At 44.2% G+C, this 27,863-nt stretch overlaps 1 protein-coding gene across 10 annotated transcripts; it reads right to left on the bottom strand.

Annotated features, from left to right (window-relative positions):
- LOC108602793 (serine/threonine-protein kinase Doa) lies at window positions 1–27,692 on the bottom strand. Of its 10 annotated transcripts, none has more exons than XM_017991013.1 (12): window positions 27,574–27,692; window positions 27,340–27,435; window positions 18,168–18,369; window positions 2,218–2,293; window positions 1,506–1,572; window positions 1,301–1,414; window positions 1,151–1,241; window positions 922–1,092; window positions 694–863; window positions 523–636; window positions 243–433; window positions 1–181 (listed from the first exon to the last, which is right to left on the bottom strand). In XM_017991013.1, the coding sequence occupies exons 1-12, from the start codon at window positions 27,690–27,692 to the stop codon at window positions 51–53; spliced, it is 1,542 nt and encodes a 513-aa protein (XP_017846502.1). In that variant the 3' UTR covers window positions 1–50. The 10 variants fall into 10 exon arrangements, with proteins under 10 accessions (XP_017846502.1, XP_017846499.1, XP_017846495.1 ...); XM_017991010.1 differs by lacking the exons at window positions 18,168–18,369; window positions 27,340–27,435; window positions 27,574–27,692 and adding exons at window positions 4,436–5,332; window positions 6,297–6,804; window positions 8,150–8,454 and having other exon boundaries at window positions 243–451; XM_017991006.1 differs by lacking the exons at window positions 18,168–18,369; window positions 27,340–27,435; window positions 27,574–27,692 and adding exons at window positions 3,644–5,332; window positions 6,297–6,804; window positions 8,150–8,454 and having other exon boundaries at window positions 243–451.
- Between the last annotated feature and the right edge of the window lie 171 nt (window positions 27,693–27,863).

The raw sequence follows: 27,863 nt of genomic DNA on the forward strand, positions 1-27,863 counted from the left end.
GGTGTATTTGATTAGCGTTGCCGTCAACAATAACCAAATCGCTGTAATTCTCATCTGGACAAACTGTGCGAGCGCTCGCGGCTGCTGCTACCCGACGAGAGTGGCTGCTTATTGTTGCTCATTTCACCTACACGCTGATGTTGGGGAAGTCTGTCAAAGAAAGGATGTCGCAGTGCATCACCTAGCAGAAAAAGAGAGCGTTATTAATTAAATATCACATATATATGCATAAGTTGACATACCTAACGTGATGCGCGATGAGGGCTCATACTCCAGCATTTTCTTGATTAAGCTAAAGAGCTCGCAGTGATCCTCGCTGTCGCTCAGCTGGCACAGGAACAACGGCTTACAGTGATCGCGCACATAACGTCCCGCGCTGGACTTCTCATCCCAATCTAACTTACCATGATAGAAGTACTTTGTCTTGGTTTTGCTGTAAAGAGTGTGATTGCTACACATTAAAAAATTTCGATGAAGAGAACTGCGCCTTGAGTTATAAAAGCATGAGCAGCATGTTATTACCGTGCCATGCGATATGGTATTTGTCCCAATATGCGCTCCATCATGGCAAGATGCTCGCGATTGTCGTGCGTCTGGAACAGAGTAATGCCTAAGTACAGCTCAAAGAGTATGCAGCTGTAAGAGAAAGTTGATTAGGCTACAGCTCAAGCATTGAATGCATGTGAGGCTTACCCAATGGACCACACATCGCAGGGCTGTGACCAGCCTAGCTCCAGTATGACCTCAGGTGCGCGATAATGACGCGTGGAGACAATTGTGCTATGATGCTCATGATCAAAGGTGGCTGAACCAAAGTCAATGAGACGCACGTCTGTATTCTTAACGCGACGCACTTCACGATTCTGTTATTGAAATAAATTAAATTAATTATAAATAAGCAATAAATGTCTAAATGCTTACAAGTTTGTGATTATAGTGTGACGTATAGTCTGAATCGACGAATAATATATTCTCCGGCTTGAGATCTGTGTGCGTCAAGCGATTGTCGTGGAGAAACTTCACGGAGTAGCATAACTGATATGCCATATGACGCACTTGCTCCAACGAGTATGGCTCGTAATTGTTCTCGCGCTGCAATAAACATACAGATGAATATAACTATTTTAATTAGAATATGCTGGTAGCTTACCAAAAAATCGAAAACGCTAAGTCCGAGCATTTCAAAAACTATGCACATATGTCCATGATAATCAAACCAGTCAATCATTTTGACGCACAGACTGCAGAGAAGATTTCATTATAGCATAATTATTATATTGGAAGTGCTGGTGGAACTTACTGATCACCATGCGGATCTTTCATAGCTATCTTCTCCAAAGCATTTATCTCCAGCTTGGCAGCTTCGCGATATTTCTCAACATTTTTAATGATTTTCAAGGCCATGCAAAAATCACTGCACATAAACAAATATAAAAAAAATAATTAGTCATAGTTCGTGTCTGGACACACTTTGTGGGGTCTGCTGCATATTAAAGTCAACTCACCGTTCCATATCTTTCACCTTGACCACACGCCCAAAGGTGCCCTCGCCCAGTGTGGCCATGATCTTATCTGAAATTTGTGTAAGAGTAGGCAAATTAAAGTTTATGTTATAGTTTTGCTAAACTAAAAACATTATTAAGTAACTACGATAAAAGCTAAACCTGTAACCTAGTTGTTCTTTTTCAGTTTGAAGCAAAAAACCCCAAAAGAAGTTATTATTTTAGCTTAAATTTATACGAAAAGTGCAAAGATTTTTCGGAAGTTATCATTTTCAATATTATTTCGTTAATTATGCGATAAAGTTGGAGGTGGATTGTGTGTCTAGTTTTTTTTTTTTTGGCATGAGAAAGTTTACTTTCAAGTTAATTGTCTATTGATAAAAATTTTTATCGTGTTAGTTTTAATTATAGAGAGCATAGTTTTGTTTTTTTTTTGTTGTATTACGGAAAGTTTGTCAAGTGAAAACTGACAAAAGAGGAGAGCATGTGAAAATTTGAGATAGAGATAATTAAGAAATAATAAAGAAAACGTTGAAAAAGTTGAAAACTATAAGACGTTACGAGAGATATAAAAAGTGAAGACTCGTTTTTTTGGTTAAATACTTGAGAGAACTTGATTTTGAGATTTTTTTGTAAGCTTCTGGTATTATATAAAAACTCTAAACATAAACATATGGAAAAAATTAAATTAAAAACGAAAAAAATTGTCACGAACATCTGTGATGGAGAATGTCTCCGTTGTGGTAAATTAAGTGACCATCAGCATCATCTTGAATGACGGGCTTTGCTGTCTGTATTACGGCGAACGACGATGCAATTATCGGTTGTTATCGAATAGTGGCGGTGGTGGTGGTGGTGGTACGTTGTAGGTGCATTGAGTCCGATGATCGACGATGACAACGAGAGGCGAATGCGTTTAGAAAGCGAATTACATTTGTTGTTGCAGTTGCAGGTTGTCGTTGTTGTTGTTGTAGCAGTAGCAGTAGTAGGAGTAGGGGGCGTGATTGTTGTTGAGTTGAGATGGCGTTACACAGTTGAATATATAAGGTGCGTGTGTGTGGCAAAAGTATGTAATTTGAAAGAGAGAAAAAGAAACAAAAAAGAAAGAGAAAAAAGAAACGAAAAAAATCATTTGATGGGTCAGGCGCCCCAGCGTTGTCCAAAGTGCGTCCAATCCAGCGTCAGCGCGTCAGGCCAGCCAATAAATTGCATACCACGAATCCCACGAATCCAGCGTTGGCACCACACATCAAATCCATATCCATCCAGTTAATCCAATCCCATCCGCAGGCGTTGTTGTAATTATCACCGAAACAATTGAGCCGAAATATCGACAACACATATCACATCACATCATCATCATTCATCAAGTTGTACATCATCATCAACCCATCATTGTGATTTTCATCAATTCATATTCAGAAAAAACACGAGAAAAATACGTTTCGTTTGTTCGATAAGAAAATTAGTTCGGACACAATTTTTGTTTTTTTGAGAGAGAGAGAGATTTTTGTGTTTTTTTTTTTTTACATATAATGGTTAATAAAATTGGTAATGAAATCAAACATTTACAACAAATAGAACACACAACATACATACATATGTGTAACATATGAGGAAACAAACATATGTATGTATGCATTATGTTTGTGTGTGTGTGTGTGTTGGTTGGGCATTAGTTAATAATAATTGAAGAATTAAATAAATAAATAACCATAAATAAACACATGGGCAAAAGCATATTTGCAATACATTTTTACAGCTATATAAAATTATGGTTTTCATTCTATTTTTTTATCACATAAATGAGAGAGAGAGCTACAATTATAATTTATTTTTTTTGTATGTTTTGTTGGTAAAAGAAAATTGTAGCATTAAACGCAAGTGAATAAAAAAAACAAATCGATCAAGTTTGCTTACATGAGGTTTGGGCGCATGCAGAACGCTGTTAATAGGTTAACATGACAGCGCGCTGTTAGTTAGCAGAGCAGTACTGTAAGTTTTTCTGTATTGATTTTTGTATTCGTTTGGGGGGGCAGTAAGCGAGTAAGTGAGAAACTAAAGAAGTTGCCGGCGTTGCAAGCACGTTAAGCTGTTGCAAATGAAATCAATAGTATGTGGCAGTACTTCAAGTGGCTTACAAAGGTCGAGAGTGTCTTTGGAATGCGTGACCTATGGAACAGCGCCGCTGAGGTGGCGCTCTTGGACAGCAGATAATGATCGTGCTGCTGCAGATAATGTGACGACGAGGACGACGACGGGGCCTGCTGTTGATGATAAAGCGCATTGGAGCGTCGATTGCTGCTGCTGCTGCTATACGGATCCAGCAAGTAGCTGGAGCTAAGACCACTGCTTGGCTTATAGCGATCAAACTCACTCAGCACAGCAGCTGTGCGGGAGCTGCCCGTGCTGCGCAGCTGCTGCTGCTGCTGTAGCTGTAGCTGCTGCTGGCGACGCGTGTCTGCTGCTGCTAAACGCGCACCAATGCCACCAAAGGCCAGCGCACCCGAGCTGCTTGAATGCAACAGATTACCGGGCCTATACTTGGACAGATCATTGTTATTGCGATCTGAATTAAGCAGAAAACGACTTTTGTTGCCGCCGATACTTGTCGCAGTTGCTGCTGCTGCTGCTGCTGCCGCTCCCGCTGTGTCTTGCAGTGTGTGGTGATTGTTAGACAGAGCAGAGATGGAGGTGGAGTTGGTGTTGGTGGAGGAGGTTGTCAGAGATGAGCTTGTATTGTTATTTAGAGTACTGTTGTTGTTCGAATTGTTGCTGCTGCCATTGAGTGCAATTGTTGGTGTTGTTGTTTCAGTGTCAGCTGTTGTGTTGTTGTTGTTGGTTAGTTGTACGTCTTGCTCGCTATCGACTTCATCAGAGCTACTCTCTGATGTGCTTGAGCTGCTGCTAGCATCGCTATCAACGATAGTTACTTTTTTGCTGCGCGACTTTTTCTTTGGTGCTTCTTTGGCTGGCGCCGCCTCCTCTTTGGCTGCTGCTGCTGCCGCTTCAGTCTTTTTGGCCTCCTCCTCTGCAGCAGCTGCTGCTGCTGCCAAGACAGACTCCTCCATGCGCTTGACACGCTCCTTGAGCTCACGCCGCTTGCGCATGCGCTCCTCAAACTTCTTGGCCTCCAGGAACTGATTATCCTCGCGTAGCAGCAATATAATTGCTGCATTATCCTCAGACGAGCGATCGTCAGCCAGAATTTCAATTTCTTCAGCTGTTAGCTCTGGCTCTGGCGCAGGTTCTCTGCGTCGATTGGCAGCAAAGCGACTGCGTGTGCTTGGCATGCGCTCGTCTGTATCCAGATGCTCTAAAGTCTTAGTGCGTCCATACGAACGCTGTGTAGGGCGATGTGCATCCAAGCTGGAGTCCTCTTCAGCGCCACGACGTGCATAGCGGCTGGAGGGATAACCCGTGGCGCCACCAGCACGCAGCGCATCGTGATAATCATGCGGCTGATAGCGACTGCCATAGTCCAGTGGATAGTTGTCGTCCAGCAGGCGATTGCCGCTGGTGGTCAGATAGCCGCTGTCGCTGGAGTCGGCGATGTAGCGACTGCGCGGCATGCGTGAGCGATCTGCAGCGTTGAAGGAGCTCGACGACAACTTCGCTTTAGCCAGCTGATGTGAGGTGGCACTACGCAGCAGTCCACTGCTGCTGCTACTGCCGGCGCCATAATCATCCGGCTCGAGCGTCTTGTCGCGATCCTCCTCGTATCTGCGTCTGCCCGCCGCACGCTCCAGCACATCCGAGTATTTGTTTTCCAGCCGCGAGACCGCCGACAATGTGGGCGTCTTGTCTTTGTCCAAGCGCAGTTCGCGCCGCTGAGAGAGAAACCAGTCAAGAGTCGCAAATTGCAATTGGGCATTTATACATTTTTTTTTTTTAAATGGAGAGAAGAAGGAAAGTGCGTCTCTCGTGTGAAGCCAATGGAAACGCCAAAGCCAAGCGACAGTAAAAGCGTTTTACGCTTCGTTTGAGCCGCAGACACAAAGACTCCACCAACTCAAGTTAGTCGCATTTAAATGGCCTTTTCGGCAAATGTTGTCGTTGTCTTTTGGGGCTAATAACAGTGCAGTGCAGAATTTTACTGATTCACACTCGTTACCTGGCTGACTTTCTCCAACAAATTGTCGAGCTATTTTCACTACCGAAAGGGGCTTTGATTTTCTTTTTGTTTTTTAATTTAGAACGCATAGCGTAATCTAAACAAAATATCCACGGCACGCCGACCTTCACAGTTTATATATAAAACAACAATATGTATATAGAGCTCTCTCTAGATATAGATATATATATATCGGAGAGCAGCAAAGACTATATGTATATATAAACATAGACGCAGACATTGCGGTGCGCTGTGTGGAATCGAAAATAAAAATCTGTTGGCAAATACGCACACACGGCAGGCAACCAAAAAGTAGGAAAAGATATAGAATGCTATAAAATTTGCTCGTGTGGGCATACAATATGCAAGATATATATACGCCTTGAATATAAGTAGTGCACACTAATTAACAATCGGCCTATATATATAGTATATAGCATATATATATGTGTATGCTTGACAGTTATAATTGCTAACTTTGGTTAGTCGGCACGACAGTTTTAGGTTGCTGACTCACGCGACAGGTGAAAATCGAGCTAAAGCTTTTTTCGAAAATATTTCGAAATAAAATTTATAATTGGCACTGGGTCTATGAATGTGTCTGCTGCTGCTATTGGAATCTCTTGGATCGCTTTCCACTGGCTGCACTTTAGTTTACTACGCTCTAACCATATACTAACATCCAAGTCCAAGTCACGTCTGCCGCCGACGCCGCTGCCCAGACCGCGTATCATGGGCTTATAGTAGCCGCCGCCGCCGCCGCCGCTGCTGCTGCTGCCAACTGGACTCAGATGAGTGCGCAGTCTGTCCAGCGCCAGCGCATTGGCTGTCGTTGAGCTCTTCTGGTAGCGTCCCATTATGGCGGCAGTGCTGGGATTGCTGCTGCTTGTGCTGCTCAAAGGATGATAGCCTAGGCCGCCGCCAGCGTAGTAGCGTCTATGACGATCGCTCATTGTGTTTGGCTCTCGTTCCCTTTCCCTCTCTTTGGGCTTGTCCCTATCCTTTTCTGTTTCTGCGCGTCTTCGCCCGCTGCTGCTTGTTGCCTTTTCAGAGCTGCGTTGACGTTTCTGTTGCGGCTTCGCTGCTTTGCTTTTACTGCTGCTTTTCTTTTTACGTTCGTTGTCATTCGTTGGAGTCTTGGAGCTGCTGCGTTTGCTTTTCTCGCTATCCTCGGCTATGACTGTTGCGCTATAAACAACAAAAACAAATAATGCTAAATGAAGAGAGCAGCAGCCAACCAAATGCTTTCCCTTTCTTTTAGCCTTAGGCTGTGTATAGTGTGATTTTGTGCTTTTGAATTCGTTTTACGGATACGCGAACGAACGCGTTGCCGCCGCGACACGTACCAAATAATAACTGAGAAATATAAATCGATAGAATTTCGAAAACGCTGCCCCGCTCGCAGAATGATATAGCAAAAACCGCTACCGAAACACACAAAAATATTGAGGAATCGTTTTTATTTTTGTGTGAAAAAGTGTGAAAATATTGCGCACTAGCCCAACAAAGCGCAAGAGAACGAAAGAGAGTGTGAGAGCGAGAGCGAGTCAACTGCGTGGGTGCAGCAAAGAATTCTTGTATGCAATTAATCGCATTGCGTGTTTTGCTTTTCCGTCAGTGACAAGGAAATGATCGAAAGTCTGGACCAAAGAGCCTTGAACTTAAGCACAAAGCAAAAGAAACAAAGCAAGAGACAAAACAATTACGTTTTAAAATTAATATGCGTCTATTATGACTCGAGTAAATTGCAGTAAATAAGAAACGTGCGCTGCTTTTGAATACAAAAGCAAAGCAAAGCAAAGAGAAGAGCGTGTGCAAGAACTTAAGAGCTGATGAACTTTGAAAGCTTTCGGAGCAAAAGCTTTTACGCATCATTTGCTGCTGCTGCTAGAGCGAGCAAACATTTTTAGCTTAACTGTAAATTAACAGTGCAAAATGCTGATGATGCTTCAAGTATTGCAATTAGCAATAATTCAACAGATTTATCAGCATTAATTTTATGATGATATGCTAGCACTTGTACTTGTTTAAACTAATTGTTCAACTTCTATTATATAAAGTGTAAACTGCTTGAACTCTCGCACTCTCTTGCGCCTTTGTTAAAGATCAGTCACTTCTTTTGCTGCTGTACTTTCTTTTTTTTGCGCAATTACATTTATTTTTACACTTTTTTTTGCACTTTGCCAGCTGTTGACACGCAGTTCAACGCGTTTTAAGAACTGTTTACATAATTCGCATTTAAGAATCGAACGTGTGTGTTGCTGCTGCTAGCAGAGCAAGCAACTAACGAGAGACAATGAATGGCCAAATTATAAGCTTAAAACAAAACAAAAATTAAATGAAGAAATAAAAATAAAACGCGACGCGACGCGCTGCAGACGCGTTTGGCAACATTTTGACCGAGTTTTGTCTGTTGTGCTGACAAAAAAGAAGATGCAGCGAAATTAAAAATAAAATTTACTATATGTAATTGCAGATGGTGGTATGCGTGTATATGTTTGTGTGGGTTAAACTTTAGAGCTGCATCGATTACCGATTGATCTGCTGTTGTTGCTGTTGTTGTTGTTTGTTATCAGGTCGTTCGCTTGGATTGCGTCGAAAGCGCTGCAGCAAACTGTTGCAGCTTTCGGAGAGCAGCTGCGTGACGCTCGCTGCTGTGGCGCTGCGCATGTAGCGACGCTGCGGACGCGGCTGCGCTGCCTCCATGTCAGCTGTTTTCTTATTATCATTGCTGCTGTTTTCACCATTCGCAGTATTCGCAGTTGTCGTTGTTAAAATCTTTTCGCTTCTATCGCGATGAAAACGATTCAAAAATGTTGACATTGCCGACAATTTAAAATTATATATAAATAATAAAATGCAGCATGTGGCTGGGGCAAGCTCAGCTGCAAGTATTAGTCCTTCTTGTACGTTCTAAAACATAAGTTGAACTGATTGCTTGTTGGCCATTGATGTGAGCGGCGATTTGTTTTTGGCTACTAGATGTTAATTTGATTGTTGTACGAGTGTATATTATATAGAGAGTAGGTATAGTAGAGCGAACAAATAATTGAAATAATTTTGTACGATACGATGTTCTGTTGCTTTGGCAGCCTCGACAGAAATAGACACACACACAACACAACAGAAGAAGAAGAAGCAGCGCGACAAATTTGCACGAGATTTTCTAATTTTTCAATTTCAATTTTCGAATTTTGTTGCAACTTTTCCATGCACTCGCTGCTTTGCTTTTTGCTCTTTGATTTCTACGCACTTTGAGCCATTTGTGCCTGCGCTTCACTTAAAACAAAAATTTCTTTCTTTCTTTTATGCGAAACAAACAACAAACCGAAATCAGCGCAACATTTACGAAAGCGCACGCCACAAATACTAATTATAAAAATTGAAAAATATCGCAACTACGACAGCACCACCAAAACCAAAGTAGCAGACGTCTAAAACATCTGTGTGTGTGTGTATGTGTGTGCTCAGGGCGTAACATAGAACACGCTCCGTGTCTCGAATCTCGCAAGCTTGGGAGCTCACAGCCAGGCGGGAGAGCTAAATGCCGATATTTCGATTGCTATTATTATTTGCTAGGCTAGCTAGACCACAAAAGAATATATAAATCGACTAAAACTAAAAACCACAAAAGCAGGCAGCGCGTTAAAAAAATCCACAACAATAAAAACTAAACACATACTAAGGCCAAATAAATCTTTAATTGCACAATTAATTTCGAAAATCAAGCAGCAGCATTGTGTCTAACCTTTTGTTATTAATTTGTGTAAGAGAATTTGTGCGTCGGCACTTTAAAGTGCAATACAGTACAGTGCAAACTCGTTAAAACGTACAGTCAAGTTGTATGAATGTAGCAAATGTTCGAAAGTTGAAGTTCGAAAATTCGAAATGCGCTTTTTTGCGCATTATTATTACTTTTTTGTATATTTTATAAGTTTATAAATGTTGAATGTGCAATATGTTCGAAAGTTCAAGTTCGAAAATTCGAAATGCGCCTATTTGCGCAATATTATTACTTTTTTGTATATTTTTTAAGCTTATAGTGCAATAGTGGTTTGAAATAATTTTGTCTGGTGTGTAGCCATTATCGAGTTTGCACTGTATTGAGGCAATTATTGTCTGCGCAAGACGTTTTTTGATGGTTTTAGTGCTTAGTGCTAAGCACAATCATATTTTCGAACGTATACAACAAAATGTATTTTGGAATACTCGCCGCAGCAGCGAAATCGAAAACAAATTTTTAAATATATGTAATTAAAGCAACAGCAACAAAATAAAAAAAAGTTTTTAGTGTTTGCACTAAATAAACAAAATAAATTAAGTGGCCGAACTATTAATAGCACCGAAACACGAAAAAATTGACATTGAATTTCAGCATTTGCTCGTTGCTGGCGAATCGAGTCGAGTCAACTCGATTGTGCAACGCGACGCGTCGGTCGTTGTGGCGGACAAGTGCAAGCGGCAGCGGCTACGACTTGACGCAAGAGGCCAAGCAGCGACGCAGGCAGCGGCGCTAGCGTTGCCTGGCTCTAAGCACAGGAAGTGCGCGCCACACAATGTAAGAGGCGTATGTACTTGGCCCCCACACACACACACACACACACACACACACATAGAGAACCGATCTTTGGATTTTGTATATGTGTGTGTGGCATGAGTCAGCGTGTTCTATTTTGAGGCTGAGCACGCTGCTCTGGGGGCCAGGGCACAATGTTAGAGATTTGCATTTCAAGTTGTTAGTAATAGTAGCAACATGCAACATGCAACATTTGTGAAGAAGAACAAACAACAACAAGACACAAACATAAACAATTGGACGTGTTTCTACCTCGATGAAATGCAGTCCCAATGCGGACTTGGACATTTCATTTTGCTGCTGCTGCTGTTTCGAGTATTGTTGTTGCTGCTGCTGTTGTTGTGGTTGCTGCGGTGACGACGGCTGCGCGTAATACAATTGCGTATTTGTATTTGGATCGTAAGCTAACGCGCCGGAAGCGTTTAGAAACTGCGCATGCGGATGCGACGACGACGACGACGGCGGCGGTTGGGGCTGCGGTTGAGCCTGGTACTTGAACGTCTGACTGGGCTTGGGATACACATACGGATCGAAGGTTTGCAGCGGTTTGCGTTCATGCAACAACAAAGGCGGCGGCTGTTGTTGCTGCTGCTGTTGCTGCTTGGGCATGTTGTAATAATTGCGACTCATCATGCCGTGGCCGTAGCTTTGAGGCTGCAACATGTTGCTGGGACGTTGTGCAGCACTAAATGAAGCCGAATGGGTCAGCGGTGCGCCAGCAGCACCACGTGGATACGCAGGCTTGGGCTGATAGCCACTACCATACATTTGTGGCGCCATGCCCAGCGACGATTGCTGCTGTTGCGCAGGTTGTCCAAATTTATTCTCTTTGTTGGTGTTGTGCTTTTGCAGCAGCATAGCAAAGCCAGAGCTGCACTTGGGCTGCTGCTGCTGCTTGAGCAGATGCGATGAGGAGTAAGATTGCTGCAGCTTATGTGCATGTTGCTGCTGCTGCTGCTGCTGCTGCTGGAAGGGATCATTGCTGCCATTCATAGCTGAGCAAGCAAATGAATTCCAATTCAAAAACGGACGTTTCTGCTGTGGATAATGTTGTTGCTGCTGCTGCTGTTGTTGTTGTTGTTGCTGCTGCAACAGTCGCTGCTGATAGCTCATGCCCAGCGGCAGCTGCGATGTCGAATTGGACTTGCCAATGGGATAAGCGTTCCTCTGCTGCTGCTGCTGCTGCATGAGCGGCTTCTGTGGATCGTAGAGCTGAACTGGCACGGGTATTTGCGATTCAGTTGCATATTTGCCAGCAACATCTTCTTTGTGTTGTTCAGCAGCTGTCAACGACTGTGACATGAGTGCATTATTATTGCTGCTGTTGTTGCTGCTGCTGCTGCTCTTTAGCTTTAGCATATCGTTCAGACATTTTTCTAGCTTGTTGTCAACATCTTTCTGGCGCTTTGTGCTTGCTGCTGTTGTAGTGACTGACGCAGTTGCTGCTGCTGCTGCTGGCTCTGCTGCTGTTACAGCAGTTGTTGCTAGTTGTGGCGCTGCTGCTGGTGTGGCAGCTACTGTTGCAGGTATATGAAAGGATGAAGTAAACTTGGAGAGCTGTGGCAAGTGCGTAGTGCAGCAATTGGTGACAGTAAAGCTGCTGCTGCTAACAGTGCTGTTGCTCTTCTCCGATTTGCGTTCAAGCGATGCATATTCATTGTTGGACTCAGCAATGGGCGTAGCTGTTGTTGCTGCAACGCTGGTTGCAGGTTTAAGCTGCGACTCTGTGGGCCGACGAAAAAAAGCAGCAGCACAGCGTGGCGAGGGCACACAAGAGCTGCTGCTGCTCTTAAGCACGCCAGCAGCAGCTTTAACAGCAGCTGGTTGCTTAAACTGTTGCTGCTGCTGTGGCTGCTGTTGCAGCAATATAGCTGAATTGCTGCTGCTGCTGCGACTTAGCGCTGGCAAATTCTTCATGTAGCAAGGTATGTGTGTGCGGCTTGAGCTGCGCAGCAGCGGCGCCTGCGCTTGTGGCACATGCGTCATGGACACACTTTTGTTCAGCTGCTGCTGCTGCTGCTCTGGGTGTTGCTGCTGCTGCTGTGGCTGCTTAACAGGCACGCGACTTACAAATGGTTGCGTCGCTGTGCCCTCATTGCATACTATGAGCTTATAGAGATCATCCTTGGTCACTGCCTGCCGCACTTTGAGATCCAGCTGGGATAGCGACGCGTTCTTCTGCAATCGATGTGGCTGCTGCTGCTTTTGCAGCTCCTTCTGCGCCGCCTCTGCCACTGTTGGATCGAATATGGCCAACTTCTTGGCTGTCTTGGCATCCACTTTGAACGGCTGTCCCGCATCGCCCAACTGCGCGCCACATATTTTCTCATAGTTCCAAAATGTGCGCTTGGGCGTTTGACGCTTCTGCGAGCTGCACAGATTCTCGCTCCAGAATTCGTTCATCAGCTGCTTGTTGAGCGACAAATTTGATTCGTTTAGCTGCTCGCTTTGCTTTGGCAACGGCGCTCCTGGCATATTATTGCTGCTTATGCTGCGCTGCAGCTTGGGCTGCTGCTCAAAGATTGAGGGATACGCCAGACGCGCATTGCGTTGACCATTGCTTGTGCTTTGACTAAAGTTAATGCTGCTGGACTTGGCTAGACTAGCGGCGGGCGTTGGCTGCACCGACTGCTGCGATATGGACTTGGCCAGCGGCTGCGTTTGCTGCTGGCGCTTGAGGCGATCGTAGAGATCTTCGCACTCCTTGAACTCCTGATGCAGCTTGCGATCCAGCTCGCTATAGTCGGGCAGGCTTTTCAGATACTTGTTCATCATTTCTATTTCAGCATCATAGAAATTGGCGTCCAGCTTGGCGCTATTGTTGGCAGCAGCAGACTTTTCCTCCAGCTGCTGTTGCTGCTGCAGCAGCTTGCCCAGATCGACTTCCTCGGTGCTGGGCTTGCGACTTAGACTGGGTTTGCACTTGGGCGCGCGACTGGGCACAGGCGGCGGTGGCGGCGATGATGAGGGCGAGCTGCAGGAGCTGAGCGATATGCTCGAGGCTGGGCTGCTGGCAATGGTGGTCATCAGACGCGTGGGCACAGCAGCGCTGGGAGTGGTTATGGCGCCTGTGGCTGCATTGTACGCCAGCGCATGATGCTTGCGCGGCAGCGGCGGCGTTGACTTGGGACTGGCGGGCAGCAGCGGACGATTCTTGCGCAGCGCTAGCGGCGAGCTGATGGGCGAACGCACGGCGCATTTGGTTTCCGGCATGCTGGACGACAGCACGGACGCGAATTGCGGCGATACAACCTGAAAGAACTGCTGACCGCTTGACACCGACGGCGGCGCCGACGGCTGCTGCATAACGTTGGGCAGCGAGGCAGACGAGGCGAGTTGTGTTTTCAGCAGCGGCGCAGCAGCCGCCGTCGCTGCTGCTGTTGCTGGCGTGCTAACGGCAATTTTGCCAGCATCTTGACTCATTGAGTTTAATTAGTAGCAAGACCTAAAGTTGTTGATTCATGTTTGATACATTTAAACAAATCAACAGCGTGCGTGTGTGTGTGTGTGAGCAGCAGCAAATTGTTGGCAACACAAGAGAGACAAGGGAGAGACACTCACAGGACACAACAACCAACGAAAGTAAGAGAGAGAGAGACTGAGTGAGAGACTGAAACTGACTCGACACGCAAGACCAACCTGCAGATACTGCTCCGGTATCTTACTGTTCTTTGGCACTATAATCTTTTTAATAATGATGATCTTGTCGCCCTCGATTTTGGTTATAGTGATGGGCACGCCAGGCTGCGGACGCTGTGGCTTTGCGGGCACTGGCACTGGACGCACAGTGCGCACCACTTGCGGTCCGGTGAGTATGCCACCGGGTTGTGGTTTGGCCGCTGGTGGCGTCGGTTTGGGCTTGGGCTTGGCCGCCGGCTTGTGCTCCTTGTGATCACTGCGCACTATAGAGAAATGGTAAAGCGGCTGCTCATCGTCCAGCACGCTCTTCTGCGGCGCCACCTTCTTCTCCACTTTGCGCAGCACCACGCCCAGCATGGGTCCCTCCTTGGGCTTGACTGTGATGGAGCCGCTGGGCGCTTGCACGCGCTTGAGGCAAACGCCCAAACTGGCGCCCACAGGCGGCGGCGTCTTGGTGCGATGCACCATTTTGCCTGTGGGTATGTCACGATAATGATCCTCAGCACGTCCTACGCTGCTGCACTGAGTTTGCTCTAGCTGCTGCTCGGGATTGCTGTGCAGCGCTGGCTCTGGCGCCACCAGCGGCGCTGGGCCTGGAAACATTGCAGTTAAACTGCTGCGTCGACGAATCGTCAGATTCGTCACATTTGGCGCTGAGACTGTCTTGGCAAGAGGAAATTTCATAGGCGCAGGCAGCTCCACGCAGCTGGCGCTGGCAGTGCTGCCACGTCGACTGGCGCTGACGCTGGTGGATTCAAAGCTGCTCATGCTATGACTGGCACTATGTCTGGACTCCGGCGAGGCGGTGCGCTCGCGGCTGCGATTATGCGAGCGCGCATCACGCGCGGCGCGCTGCATGCGCAGCAGCTCCAGTGAATTGCGTTGCTCTGGTGAGGACTGCGTTTGGGTTTGCCCGGCATTAAGCAAATGCATTTCCATGGCATCGTCCAGCAGCAGCTGACGCTCCAGCACACGCTGCAGTTGCTCCTTGGCTTCGTTGGCAGCGCGTGCGCGTGCCTTGGCCACCACCTCAGCAGCCAAACTTGTCTGTTGCTCCACTAGCGCCTGCGCTTTGGCTGCTGCTTCGGCATCCAAACGCGCCTTTTGCTCTGCCAGCGCACGCGCCTTGACTGCCGCTTCAGCATCCAGACGCGCTTTTTGCTCCGCCAGCGCACGCGCCTTGACTGCCGCCTCAGCCTGCGCTTTGGCCTTCGCCTCCTCAGCGGCGGCAGCACGCAAATTGCTCAGCTCTGTGGCTGTCATTTGTTTAATGCTAAGCCGTCGCTCCGCATTGATTATCAAGTGTATATCGTTGTCGGGGCGAGCGCTCAGATCGGGACAGCTGAGCGCGATCATTTCGCTAAGTTCGTTGGACATCGCGCGATTTGCGAATTTTGAATCTGCTTTAGTTATTGTTATCTAATTGAATTTTATGCACTGGCTAATTGCGTTGGTTTGGCTTCGACTTGCTTGACGCGACTCGCGTTGCTGCTGGCGTTTGCTAAAAAGAAAGCTAAACGAATTGGGGCCCCCAGTGGGCAATTGGTGGTGGGGACAGGCGGAGCGCCTAAGGTTTAGTGTGCGCTCAATGTCAATGCCTCATTGGCATTTTGGCAAATAAATTTCGTCGTTTAGTTGACTTATTAATTGAAACAAATGCCGAGCCAAAGAGCCAAGTACTAAAGGCAAGGAATTTTCAATAGAACATTGGCGCACCAAAAAAAATACAGATAGATATATATACAATATAGCTGGTGTGCAAAATTTTGTTGGGTGTACTGTAAACAGCAATGAGCTCATTGCTACTCCCCCACAACTGGCCCACAGTTGAGATGCCTACACCTTGCCCTATTTATACACCCAACTATATATTATAGCTATAGCTACACTGGAGTGTCGTGTCCATGTGAGTGACGGCCCTGCTTGTGATCTATATGTAAGCCGATTTAGCTGTGTGGATCGTTCAAAATCTGTTTTTATTTTTAACAGCATACAAACAAAATAGAACTATATATATGCTATAGCTAGAAGAGACGACAACGCACGTAAATTGGCGCAGATATAGCTGTGCATATATATATGCGCATATAGTTTGCCTGATGACGCTTTGATGTACTACAGTAAAACTTGTGCAAAATAACACAACACGTTTAAAAAAATTGTTAATAATTTGATTATTGTGTGCACTAAATTTGTTGCCACTGTAGCTTGTCACACACACACAGACGCGCGCGTGCTGCTGCTGTTTTATGTTAATAAAAATTAAATTCGGAAAACGCCTGTTTCACCCTAGTTGGATATTCCCATACATGTGCGCATGCAAAAATAAATCCAAAACATTACAAAAATAACAAAAATAGAAAATAATATGTGTGTGTGTGTGTGTATATGAGAGATGTTGTCTGCCTGATGAATAATCCACATGTAAATTCACACACATACTAATGCATATGTTCTATTTGAGTTTGTTATTCTTGTTGATTTATTTGTTTTGATTTGTGTTTTACATCTTGATTCCAATTGCAATTTATTTAAATGTTGCAAACATTTCGCGTAAGTGCACAATTTTTATTTCTTTAGCTGCGGCACTTTTGTAGTTTTATTTTATTTTTAAAGCACTTAAGTTTTCTTTGTATTTTGTTGTTGTTTTTAGTGTGATTATGTCACGCTTTGGTCTGTTCGGACTTGTTGCAACTTTTGTGCCTTTTACTTTCCTCAAAGACAATTGCGTATTCAATAGACAAAAGCAGGCAGCAGTAATTGCTACATTATATATTTAAGTTATACACACACACACACACACGCACGCAGCAGTGTTGAGAATTATAAACAAATTTGCGCTAGAAGAAGCATTAGCTAGAGCTAGATGGCTAGTTTGCAATATAGAGAGAGAATGAGAGAGAGCATGGGAGAGAATGAGAGCGCGTACCGTTACACGACGACGCTGACGACAACAACGAGGAGCACAACAAGCTAACACAACCGACAAACGAAGATTCAAATCTGTTTCTGTTTCGAAAAATTTGAAAATGAAAATCAGGCGAAGCCAAAGTGAATTTTCCACAGCATGTGGTATTTTTAATTTCCCCCAAGGCGAAAAACTGTCCGCTGTATCTGCTGCTAAGGTGGAGCACAAACAGGCTGCGTGTCGATCAGCTGTTCAGCACACGAGAGAGCGAGAGCGAGAGCGAGCGCATGCGCAATGCACAGAGAGCGAGCACAAATGTTAAACCAAAGAGAGCGACGAGCATGCAAACACGTATACATATATAAAAACATAGTTTTGTAGTTGCTCTCACTAAATAATCATCGTTGTGATCTACAAAATACTCCTCGATAATCCAATTGGCGCCGGCATATCTATCAACGGGCATATCGCAGAGTGCCACCAAATCAAAGAGATTACGCTGCCGTCTCAGCAGTCGACAGCGACTGAGCAGCACACCTTCTTCCTCTCTCCGCTCTTCAGCTTGTTCCGCCTCCTCCTCTGCTCTATGCTGTCCATTTGTCGACGGCGGCGGCGGCGCCTTTGACGCATATTGTTGCTCTAATTGATGAAAGTACTGAATTTTGCTGCTGCTGCTGAGGAAAACCTTCGGTCGACGAGTTGATCGCTTCTCGTCTCTAATCGTCTGCGCGCTCGGAACAAACACTCAATAATGTGTCCACTGTGCGAATGTCAAATGATCAATTGCAATGCAGCACAGATAAAGATAAAGAATAGACAGACATATAAAACGAGGACAGGCGAGTGCAATCAATTTAGCAACGAACCAACATATGCTTCAATTCAAAAAACAGCTGTAATAATTCGCTGTTGCTTACAAGATAATCACTATCGTGATCAGCAAAATACTCGACTACAATCCAATCCTCAGTGTAGGGCGTGTAGCGCAACGAGCTACACTTCAATATTAGATCACAGCACAGATCTTTACGTTTGGGTGCCGGCAATTCACGCATTTTAATATAACACGGTATCTGTGAGTTCTCAAACTCTAGCGCAGCTAGTTGGGATTTCTCCAAATAGCGCTGAAAGAACAACATTGTCTAATGATCGCGGGCAAATAATTAACTAAACGAATAAATTACATTGTATACCTAGCCCAACATATAAAGCAGTGTGGGATATGGGGATCGAAAGAAATAGATAGGTCACCGTTTTGGCAGACGTTCTCGGGTGTAAAACTTGATCGATTTGTATTACAATTGCTGAAATTTGCTTAAATTTTCTTTTACCAACTGTTTGCGTTTAAATGTTGCTTTCGGTTTTCCTTTCTTTTTTTTTTATTTGTTGGTTTTTTGGTTTTGTAAGTAGAAAATGAAAAGTTTTTACCTTAGTTTGCGATTGGCGATTGTTGCGCCCACTGTCGCGCTCATCCTTGGGGCGATCACGATGCCGCCGTCTTGAGCTTGAGTGTGAGGCTTCTTCTCTGTAACGGTACTTGTGCTGACGCCGACCAGTGGCGGGCGATTTACGATGCGAGCGCTTGGAGCGCTCCTTGCGACGGCGAGAGGAAGAAAGGCTGTCATCAAAACTGCACCAGAAATAAATAACAAATTAAAAAAAACGTGTTAACAAATAAAAGTAAAAAGTAAGTTATGCGCTATATATAGCAAATGGTTTAAATATTTATATATTTTAGAACTACAGATGAATGGCCGTCCTTGAGTGTACGCCCAGCAGAGCTGTCGAATTAGTGGAGACTGCTGAACGGACGGTCAGACAGCAAGCGGACACAACACGGAAAGCTACTTAACGGCTAAGCTGCCGCTCTACCTGCCCAACCCGACTCAATCTATGGGTTTGTTAGCCCGTGTCTCTGTGTGTGTGAGTGTGTGTGTGTGTGTTGGCGAATATGCGAGCGAATTTGCGTTACCAATCAAGTTAATCAACTTGGCCGGCTGTCTGCCCACCATTAGCATTAGCGAAATGCCTTTCAGTGTGGCTCATATGCTTGCAGTCAACGCGTCCAAGTGGCAAGGCCTATGACATGGCATAAGTACTACAAAAACATGGAACATTACGAGGCCAGAAACTGTGTCAATAGCAACAAAAGGCAGCCATACTTATTACATCAATGAAACACACACATACATAGACATATGTCGATGAGGCCCAAATAATTATTGACACGCCCAGACAAGTTTCGTATGCGCGGGTGGGCTGGAAGTCAACAACATTGGCCATGCAGCCACGATCTGTGGCATGAATCAGACGACGTCGCTACCGTCTACGCTCCGCTTTGACAACGGAACTCACAAGATCCGCTCCGATCAGATAACTGACCTAGGCTGCTGTCAAGAAGTAATCAAGTCAAGCCAACTGCTAATAAGGCAAACAACTAAAAGCAGCTGCGCGCTTAAGATTGCGACAAACAACAAATAATTTTCGGTCTATTCTCGCCCACGTGCGCCCAAGCGCCTCTAAATTTGGTCTCAGCAAAATTATGAGAACTCAGCGCGCAGCGAAGCTGAAAGTGACTTTGACTACAAGTACGTTACGACAAAAAGCCAAACGCAAACGCAAACGCCTCTGCGCAGACACTTCACAGAGTCTTAGAGCTTGAACTGAAATAATCAAGAAGTCAGCGCCCGTTTTGTATGTAGGCTCAATCTCTTGGCTCTTGGCCAACATAAGACGTCAGCAGCAGCAGCAGCCAAAAGCCAAAGCTGTGCCATTTATTGACTTGCGTCAGTTGTAGCAGTCCAAAGCCTCTTAAGGCTAATATGGTAGTTAATAAACTGATATATCGATCGATACAAGCGGAAGGCAAGACAATGGCTATAGCTAGAAGAGTTCTTAAGTTAGAATAGATTGCGCTAATATAATAAAAATTGAAAGACTATAAAGCAAGTGTTTGAACTTAATAAACCGCCCTCGAAATCTTACAAACATTTTAAGCTTGATTAATGACGCAACGCGTGCAAATTAGAACAACATTTATGGCAACATTTAATTGGATATTAATGACGATTTGAGTAACAGTTAACACTTGTGCCAAGCGCTGCGCTGCCCAAAATTAGGCGGCATAAATTAAACATTCTATGCGGAAATGTAGAGTTAAGCTTAATAGAGCAGACTGCTGCTTAATAATATTAAAAGAGAAAGGGAAAGACCATTTGCACATGTTTGTACAGAGTCTGAGCTGCAATGTAGAGGTTAAGCTTAAGGTGAAGTGCTACTCAACTCGTTAAGTTCACTGACACACATAATATTATTAGATAACCTTAAGCTGAGCCAATTAACAAGTGTTATGTATATCAAAGCAAAAGTAAATTGCAGACTAAATAAAATATGCAACTTAATTTACAGCTATGTAGCTTGTTCTGCTTAAATGTCATTTAAACAACAAATAATTTGTAACAACAAACTGTGACTTTAGCTAAGTCAACGGAAATGGACAAGGCGCAAATCTTTAGTGCACACAAATTGCTAAAAGGGATATATATATATATATGAACTTCACACATATGTATATAGCTATAGTCTTTTTAGTTCTTTGCTATTGAGTTATGAAATTAATCATGTGCCAACCGGTTTTAAGTATAATTTACATAGAGCGCAGAGCACTCACGACTGCTGCTGTGAGATACTTTAAACCCACCAGCAACACAAAAGCAACAAAATGCCGACAAACATTTTCAAAGTACATATATAACACACAAATATATATTAATTGTATATATACATTTTTTTGAGCTGACCCTGAAACAGCCATAAATATATTAAGCCAAGCATATGTACCCCCTACCCCAAACACACAGCTGTGAGGCTTATGCATTAAAAAGCGTTAATAATTTATTGTTGCTGTGCGTCACTCTTGGACGCTTGGACAGTAAAAGAAATTACACAAATATTTTATATGCTTTGCTTAAATTAATTAAAAAGCTGCCTACGTTCTTTAGATTCTACTTTTTCTTTCGCTTTGATTAACATTAGAGGTCAAACATAATGAGAAACCGGAATGCTGTTGCTTTGTTGGCTTGGCTTGTGCTTGAAACTCCAAGTCAAGCGTTGATGACAACAACTCTAGCAAATGTTTGCTTTGCCAGCTTAAATGACAATACGAAAAGCGCCGTTACAAATATTGTAAATATGATTGCAGAAATAAAGCAAAATATGCACACACACGCGGCGTATGAGTAACGGAATTATGTAAATTGATCATGCGACCCCAACGACGCGAATCGAGGGCAACGCGGCGAGCCTTTGAGTGCCCAACTGAAGGTCAATGGTTGCGTCTGCGCAAATAGAGAGACAGACAAAGTGCCAACAATCAGTTTTCATCTTTATGCGTCAGGCAGCTGCTGCCAACTGAGTCACTTGTCAGTCAGTCCGTTTGTCAGTTATGCAGGCGTATGACTGAGAGAGAGATCATGGTTCAATGAACGTAATGTAATGTAAACTCTACTCGCTTTGCCGGCCATTACAGTTAAGCAAAAACAAAAACAAACAACGGGCCATGCCAAAAAACATGCCAAATGCCCGCGGTGCGTTCGATCAAAACAAAAACAAAAACAACAAGTTAACGTATTATTTATATAAACAAATAAACGCGCAACTCAAAAAAGGAAGCAATGCACAAGCAACAGCTTTAGAAGCGTCGTCGTCATATGCATTAGTATTGTTTTCGCTGTCTGTTTGTTTGTTTACACTTATTTTTTATAGGAAGTCAATAAAGCAAATTTATAAATTAAAATCATTGCACTTTCATTGTTTTTCGGGCTGCCTTGCACTTGTCGGAACTCAACTCTCAACTCTCTATGGAGCGACAGCGGACAGCGGTCAACATAAGTTTATTGTGTTTTTTATTAACATTAATATTACTGTAGCTAGTTGTTGCTATTAAACGCGTTTATGGTCTTTGGCAGCCCAGTCCGGTTTTGTTTTGTTTTGGAGCTAAGCGCTAAACGTCAGACAAATGAGTGCGAGCGCAAACAGAAGCTTTAATGTATACGTAAATGATCTAAATGCCAATACCAAGCGGATTAACTAGCGACACGCCCTGCGCACTTTAAAGCAGTGACTAAATAAGCAGTAGGGTCTATAGTATTTCTCAAAAATATATACTTAATTATAGTCACGACTGTTGAGCCATAGTTACCTAATTTAGGATCTTACAAATGATTGTAAAGGGACCGCAATAATTGTAATTTTAAAATTTTACTTTAAATTTATAATAATCTGTCTACGCTTTATGATTAATTTTAAATTGTGCTGTACAACTCGCATTAATTCTTCTGACAAATATTTCTGTGTATAGCTTTAAAAGTGAAAAGAAATTCCTCAAAAATATATAATCTCCAAATTGATAAAAATCTAATAAATCGCTTTAGCAATCAATCAATATTTCGTTACTTTATGCAGATAAGATGACATAATATTTGTGTGTTATTGACTGTCAATCTAATTTTGAAACTATGAACAACCTTAAATAAATTACAGTTTCATTTTATTACACGTGCCAATAATAATTTCTAATAAATCTTATTGTGTCGCCGCGCCGGAAATTGTCGTAAATAATTTTGGGGGCAACACAAACGTTGTGCGTTTAGGCTCAAGTATGTGCCACACTTCAACTTCAAATTGAGTCGAAATTGCCGCCGCCGGGCACTGCCACAATCGAGGCGCGCCAAAGCGGCGCTTAGTTTGCCTAATGAGTTCAGCTACCGAGAGCTTAAGTTTCTTTATTTTTTTTGCTTTTGCGTTTTATTGAAGTAGATGCGGCATGCTTGACCATATTTGGCAGCCCCAGACCCCAGAACTTGAACAAAATGAGCAACGACTGCCAGCATAGAGTGCTGACAGCTCTGAGCGATTGAGCTTCCGCATAGAGCGCAGCGCGTGCGAATGAGATAGAGAGAGTGGACTCACTTATACTCACGAGTCGTGGACCCCACCAAGTGCTCAAGCCGACGCGTCTGTTGCCGCGGTGGCTTCATATTGAGATTGTTGTTGGTATCGATGGCGGGCAGCAGCACGCGATCGGCATAGAGCGGCTTGGGTGCCCACGATGCGGCGGCCACATAGATATCCGTCTTGCTGGTCAATGGGGGTGTGGCTGGTGTGTGCGGCTCGGGCGTGCCCGCTGCATAGCTGTAGTAACCATCCTCGGGCTCATCCACCACCGAGAGTCGATGTTTCGTTGTCGCTGTATCCTTGATCGTCTGTTCATCATTGCTATAGAGATATTCATGCATGGAGCGCGCATATTTGGCGCTCTTGCGTCGTTGTTGTTGTTGTTGCAGCTGAGTGGCGCCATTGAACTGCAGCTCATCGTTGTCGGGTGAGGCGCGTATCCAGGAACTGGCGGGCACATATTGCCGCTGCTGATGATGACTATGCACCACCTTGCTAAAGTCCACATAGAGCGCTTCATCTCTGGCAGGTTTGCGTTGAAACTCATCATCATCATCCTGCGGCGCCTCCTCATCGTCGTAATGCGTGCTATAGAAACTATAATTGCTGCTGGACTGCGAGTAGGAGCGATTGCGATTGCTGCTGTAGCCATAGAACTCCTCCTCAAAGGGCAGACCCTGTGGAAACTTTTTGGAGTAGGCCTTCTTTAGCTTGGGCGAGTCATGTGAATCACTGGAACCTGTTGAGCCACCACCGCTTTCCTGCTGCGCATTGCGCTGCCTTAAGCTAAGCTTGGGCGTTGCCGGCAGCTGTCGACGTTGCGCCAGCGGCGTAGCCTTGCCAGCTATGAGATCATTGTTTGGCTTGCGCATTGCCTGTGGCTGCTTTTGTTGCTGCTGCTGCTGTGGCGGCGGCAATGGCGCTGGATAGTTTTTGCATGAACGCTGCTGCGTAGGACAATTTTCTTTGGCAGCACGCGTGCGTTTCTGGCTGGGATTAGCAGCTGGCGCTGCAGCTGCTGCAGCTGTTGCTGGCTTACGTGCATTTGTAGGCGGCGCTGGTGCGCGCGCTTTGCCATAACGTGAATTGGTATTGGTGCAGGCATGTTCAATGCGTCGGATGAGCTTGGGCGTCAGCGGTTTGAGATTGCGCTGCGCCTGAGCTGTGGCTGTGACTGGCTGGCGATTGCTGCTGCAGTAGCTGCTGCGCCAGGGCTGCTGTCGACTAAAGGCAACTGACTGTTGCTGCTGCTGTTGATTCAGTGAGCTGGATGAGGAACTGGAGCTGCAGTTGGCGGCAGCTTTGCCAGCTGCTGCTGTTGTGGGCTTGCTGGCTGCTGCTGCTTTGTTCACAGCATTGCTGCTGCTTAGTGGCTGCTGCCCATTGTTGTTGCTGTGATTGCTACAACTGCTGCGTGGCACTCGAAAGGAGCTGTACGGACGAAAGCCGTTGGCGTATTGCTGTCCCACGATGGGCATTTTGTTAGCTTCGTTGTTATACTTGTTGTTAATAATGAAATTCGTTGTTGTTGTTTGCATTGATCAACTGGCGTTGAAATTTAAACGTTTTGTTGCATTTACTTAAAACGCGAGCGCGATTTATAATCTTTATGTGTTTTTCTATCTTTCTATCTGCAATTTAAGTTTTCATTTTCAATGCTATGCACACACACACACACACACTTATGGAGTCTAGAGAACGTTGTTGCCTAACCCAAACTGGCATTGCCACATGCGCTCGCGCTCCCTCGATTTGAATAAATTGACGAGCCGTTTTCGTCTAATTAACACGTTCTCATTGACTTATGAATTTGTTTTTCTTGCCATACGAGCTACGAGCTACGAGCTGTTGCTGCTTCCCCTTATGCCACAACAATTGCTTTGCATTTATGCGACTTCTTGCTGCTCGCATTTTCTGCTGACTTTTGCGCTTTTCAGTTCAGTTCTCTGTGCTGCTTGCTGCATGTCAATTAAATTAGCTTGGTCTATATATAACCCTGAACCTAACTGCGATTTTGCCTATTCCCAAATCCAATTGACAAGTTCATTGATGGCCAAAGCCAACACAAACTGGTTACTTTTTATGCAATTGACAAAGTTTTTTTGTAGAAAGTGCCGCAGTCGCAAGTCCTCCGACCAGTTTGTGTTGCCACTTTTTACTCTCTGTTTGCCACCTGATATCCGTTAAGGAAACGCCAGCGCAAACGGGTCAACAACAAAAAGTTGAACTACAACTTGTTGCGCCTTGCCTAATGACTCAAGTGACGCCCATGAGTAATACGCCAACGAGTTTGTTTTTGTTTTTTTTTTTTTTTGTTTGCCAAATCTGAATACAAATCGGAAATGCGCGCAGATCCCTTGCCAAACGCTATCAGCAGCGCAGTCCGGAACGCTTGCAGCGCCAGCCACGATAAGCACTATGTATATACTATATATGCCGCCTATATGTCGTCGTCGTCGTCGTCATGTTGGCATATCTTATCGTAAGTTAGTTAACCCAGCCAAGTTAAATTCTTGCCCAAGTCGCTTGTGATTTACATTCAATTTCTTAATAATTTGTATGCATAGCATTGAAAATGTGCAGCGTTTCACAATTGTTTAAAACAATAACAGCTTTGCAGGATGCATAAACAATTGAATCTCGCTTTTCTACTAAATTTTTTATGCACTCAAACACAGTCAAACACTTGACAGCTGCATTTGTTGTAAAAATTATAAGCACACACCACAAACAAAAATTTGTTACACTTATTCTTTGGGTTATTCGTTTTTCTCGTTATTACATTTTTCTTTCATAAAACACTTGTTGTTGTTTATTATTATTTCTCTTGCTGTTGTTGTTGTTGTTGCTGCTGCTGTTGAGGCTGCACGGCGGCGACGAAGACGACCGAAGCCAGCACCTCCATTCGCTTGCAAGTTGTCGTTGCGACTGAGCTTTCGTCCAACAAATTCGCTGCGAATAAGTGTCGGTGTCTCGGTCGCGCGAAGCTCCCAACAGCAGCGGGGGCGCAGACGTCGGTCGTTCCAGTTTTACAGTTCGATCGTACACAGCGGCGAGAGCAAGCAGCTGGTCGCGTGCTTGAATTCGCCGCGCCCACCAATTCGCAGTGCGTGTGAGCTCTGTGTGCTTAATTTGCAGCTCAGACAAAGAATTTCAATAAATTTAAATGTACATGGCAATAATGAATATTATATATTGCTATATATACAAATTGAACTAGACACTCTTAGAAATGAATATATTTATTATTGACAGCAATTTTTGTTTAGTTACCAATACATTTTGCATATCAGTTGTCCGAGAATTAGCGGAAATGTACTGAATATTTAGAGCGAACATATAGACAGAGCTCATTGCGTACATATGTTTATATATTTAGCACAAACAATGCACTTATCATGATTGCATTAACTATTGATGGCATGTCAATTGCTGATAAGGCACAATCAATTAGAAACATTATAAGAAATCAGTTGTGATGGGGTGAAGCTGAATTTCGCACAACGCAAAGTTAGCTCATTGTCGGCTATAAATCTTTTAGTAAACATGTTTACATTAGCAACTCTCATCATATTTAGGCATAATTTGATTTGTTATCATGTTAAAACTCTTGTTTGCCACTTCCGCGAGTTGCAAGTTGACTGACGCATGATTAATGTGCAAGCCGCTGCGCATGCTTTAAGCAATTAATCTGGTGCGCACTGGTCAAGTCAAGTCGGCAAGCGAGTTTAATTGCAAAATGAAAAGGTTAATAAACAAGGTGACTGTTGCACATGAATCCCAGAAGTTTACGACAAAGAAAGCGACACGCTGCTAGTGGCAAATAAATTACAAAATGCGACAGGGAGAGAGCGCAAAAGAGTGCGGGGGGCAGAGCATCGATGCTGCGACCGTGGCTGCTGAGCTGAGGCCATGCCTAAAAAGGCCAGGCCAAGTTTATATAAAAAAAAATGGAATAAAACAATAACAAATGCGACACTGTCGCGCCTCAGTTGTTGTCTGTGTCTGCGCTTTGAGTAATATGCAAATATGTTTTAAATACAACGGCAAATAAATAAAATCAACTGCTGCTAAGGAAATGCAATGTGGCAGTCGGTCCGGCAGGCAGGCAGGACTCTCTCAACGCCTACACGCTGAATTAAAACAGGTTAATTGCAGTTGGCACAAAGAAATCGCAATCACTGCATAAATTTACAGTAAGCTGACTAAGTCGAGAGGATGACTCGCACAACTCTGTGACACTTACAGGAAAACGAATTTCACCCAGCCCTACTCTAACCCTTATATGGTATGGCATGGCCAAATGTTAATGCTGGGCTTAATCCAACTACTTGGCTGCGTGGCTGCTGCTTGATTTTTTACTGCCACCCTGTCATTAACAAAATGAACAAATTTAAAAGCCATTACACAGAGAAAAGCCACAGGAGACAACTGCGTGGGAGCACCACAAGAACTAAGATAAGAGATTCAAAACGTTACACACAATTTGCAGCTTCTTAAAACAATAAACAAAGATGTTTGCGGTAGCAAATGATTTGCAAACAATAAACACAAAAAGCTTCCTGCTTGAGTGCGAGTGTATACTAGCCAGCTATTCCATATTTATATCCATACAGCTACTTAATTGCATTTTGCTACTACTCACGTTGGCTCCTTGGATATATGGGGCGGGTTGGCATCGATTTCATGTCTTCGTCGCTTGGCAGCTGATCTCGTGTGATGTGTTTTGGTTACACGCGGACTATTTTTAAAAAGATGAGAAATGCCAAGAATACAATAATGCAAAAAATAAAAGTCAAAATATGTAGGCATGTAAGCATGTGTATATATTGCCCGGGAATATATACATACATATGCATAACAAATTTTGGCAACTTACGGCGACGGTGCTTCTACTGAGGGCGGTGATAGGTCTTTAGTATCGATCCGTCTACGTTTATCTCGTGTGCCGGCTGAGGAGCGATCCCTCGAATGATGGCGTCGTCGCGTCCGTGGCATCTGTAAGAGTACACAGCATATAAATAACATTGCATATAAACAATTATGATTTGAATTCAAACCAAATCATAATAAATTATAAAAACATTGAATTGGCCAATTGCAAAAGGTGAATATCTGTTGTCTATGCATGTGAATGCGTCCGTTGCAGCGTTTGCACGCGTACATATG

The sequence above is a fragment of the Drosophila busckii genome, chromosome 3R (assembly GCF_011750605.1).
Source record: "Drosophila busckii strain San Diego stock center, stock number 13000-0081.31 chromosome 3R, ASM1175060v1, whole genome shotgun sequence".
Classification (NCBI taxonomy): Eukaryota; Metazoa; Arthropoda; class Insecta; order Diptera; family Drosophilidae; genus Drosophila; species Drosophila busckii.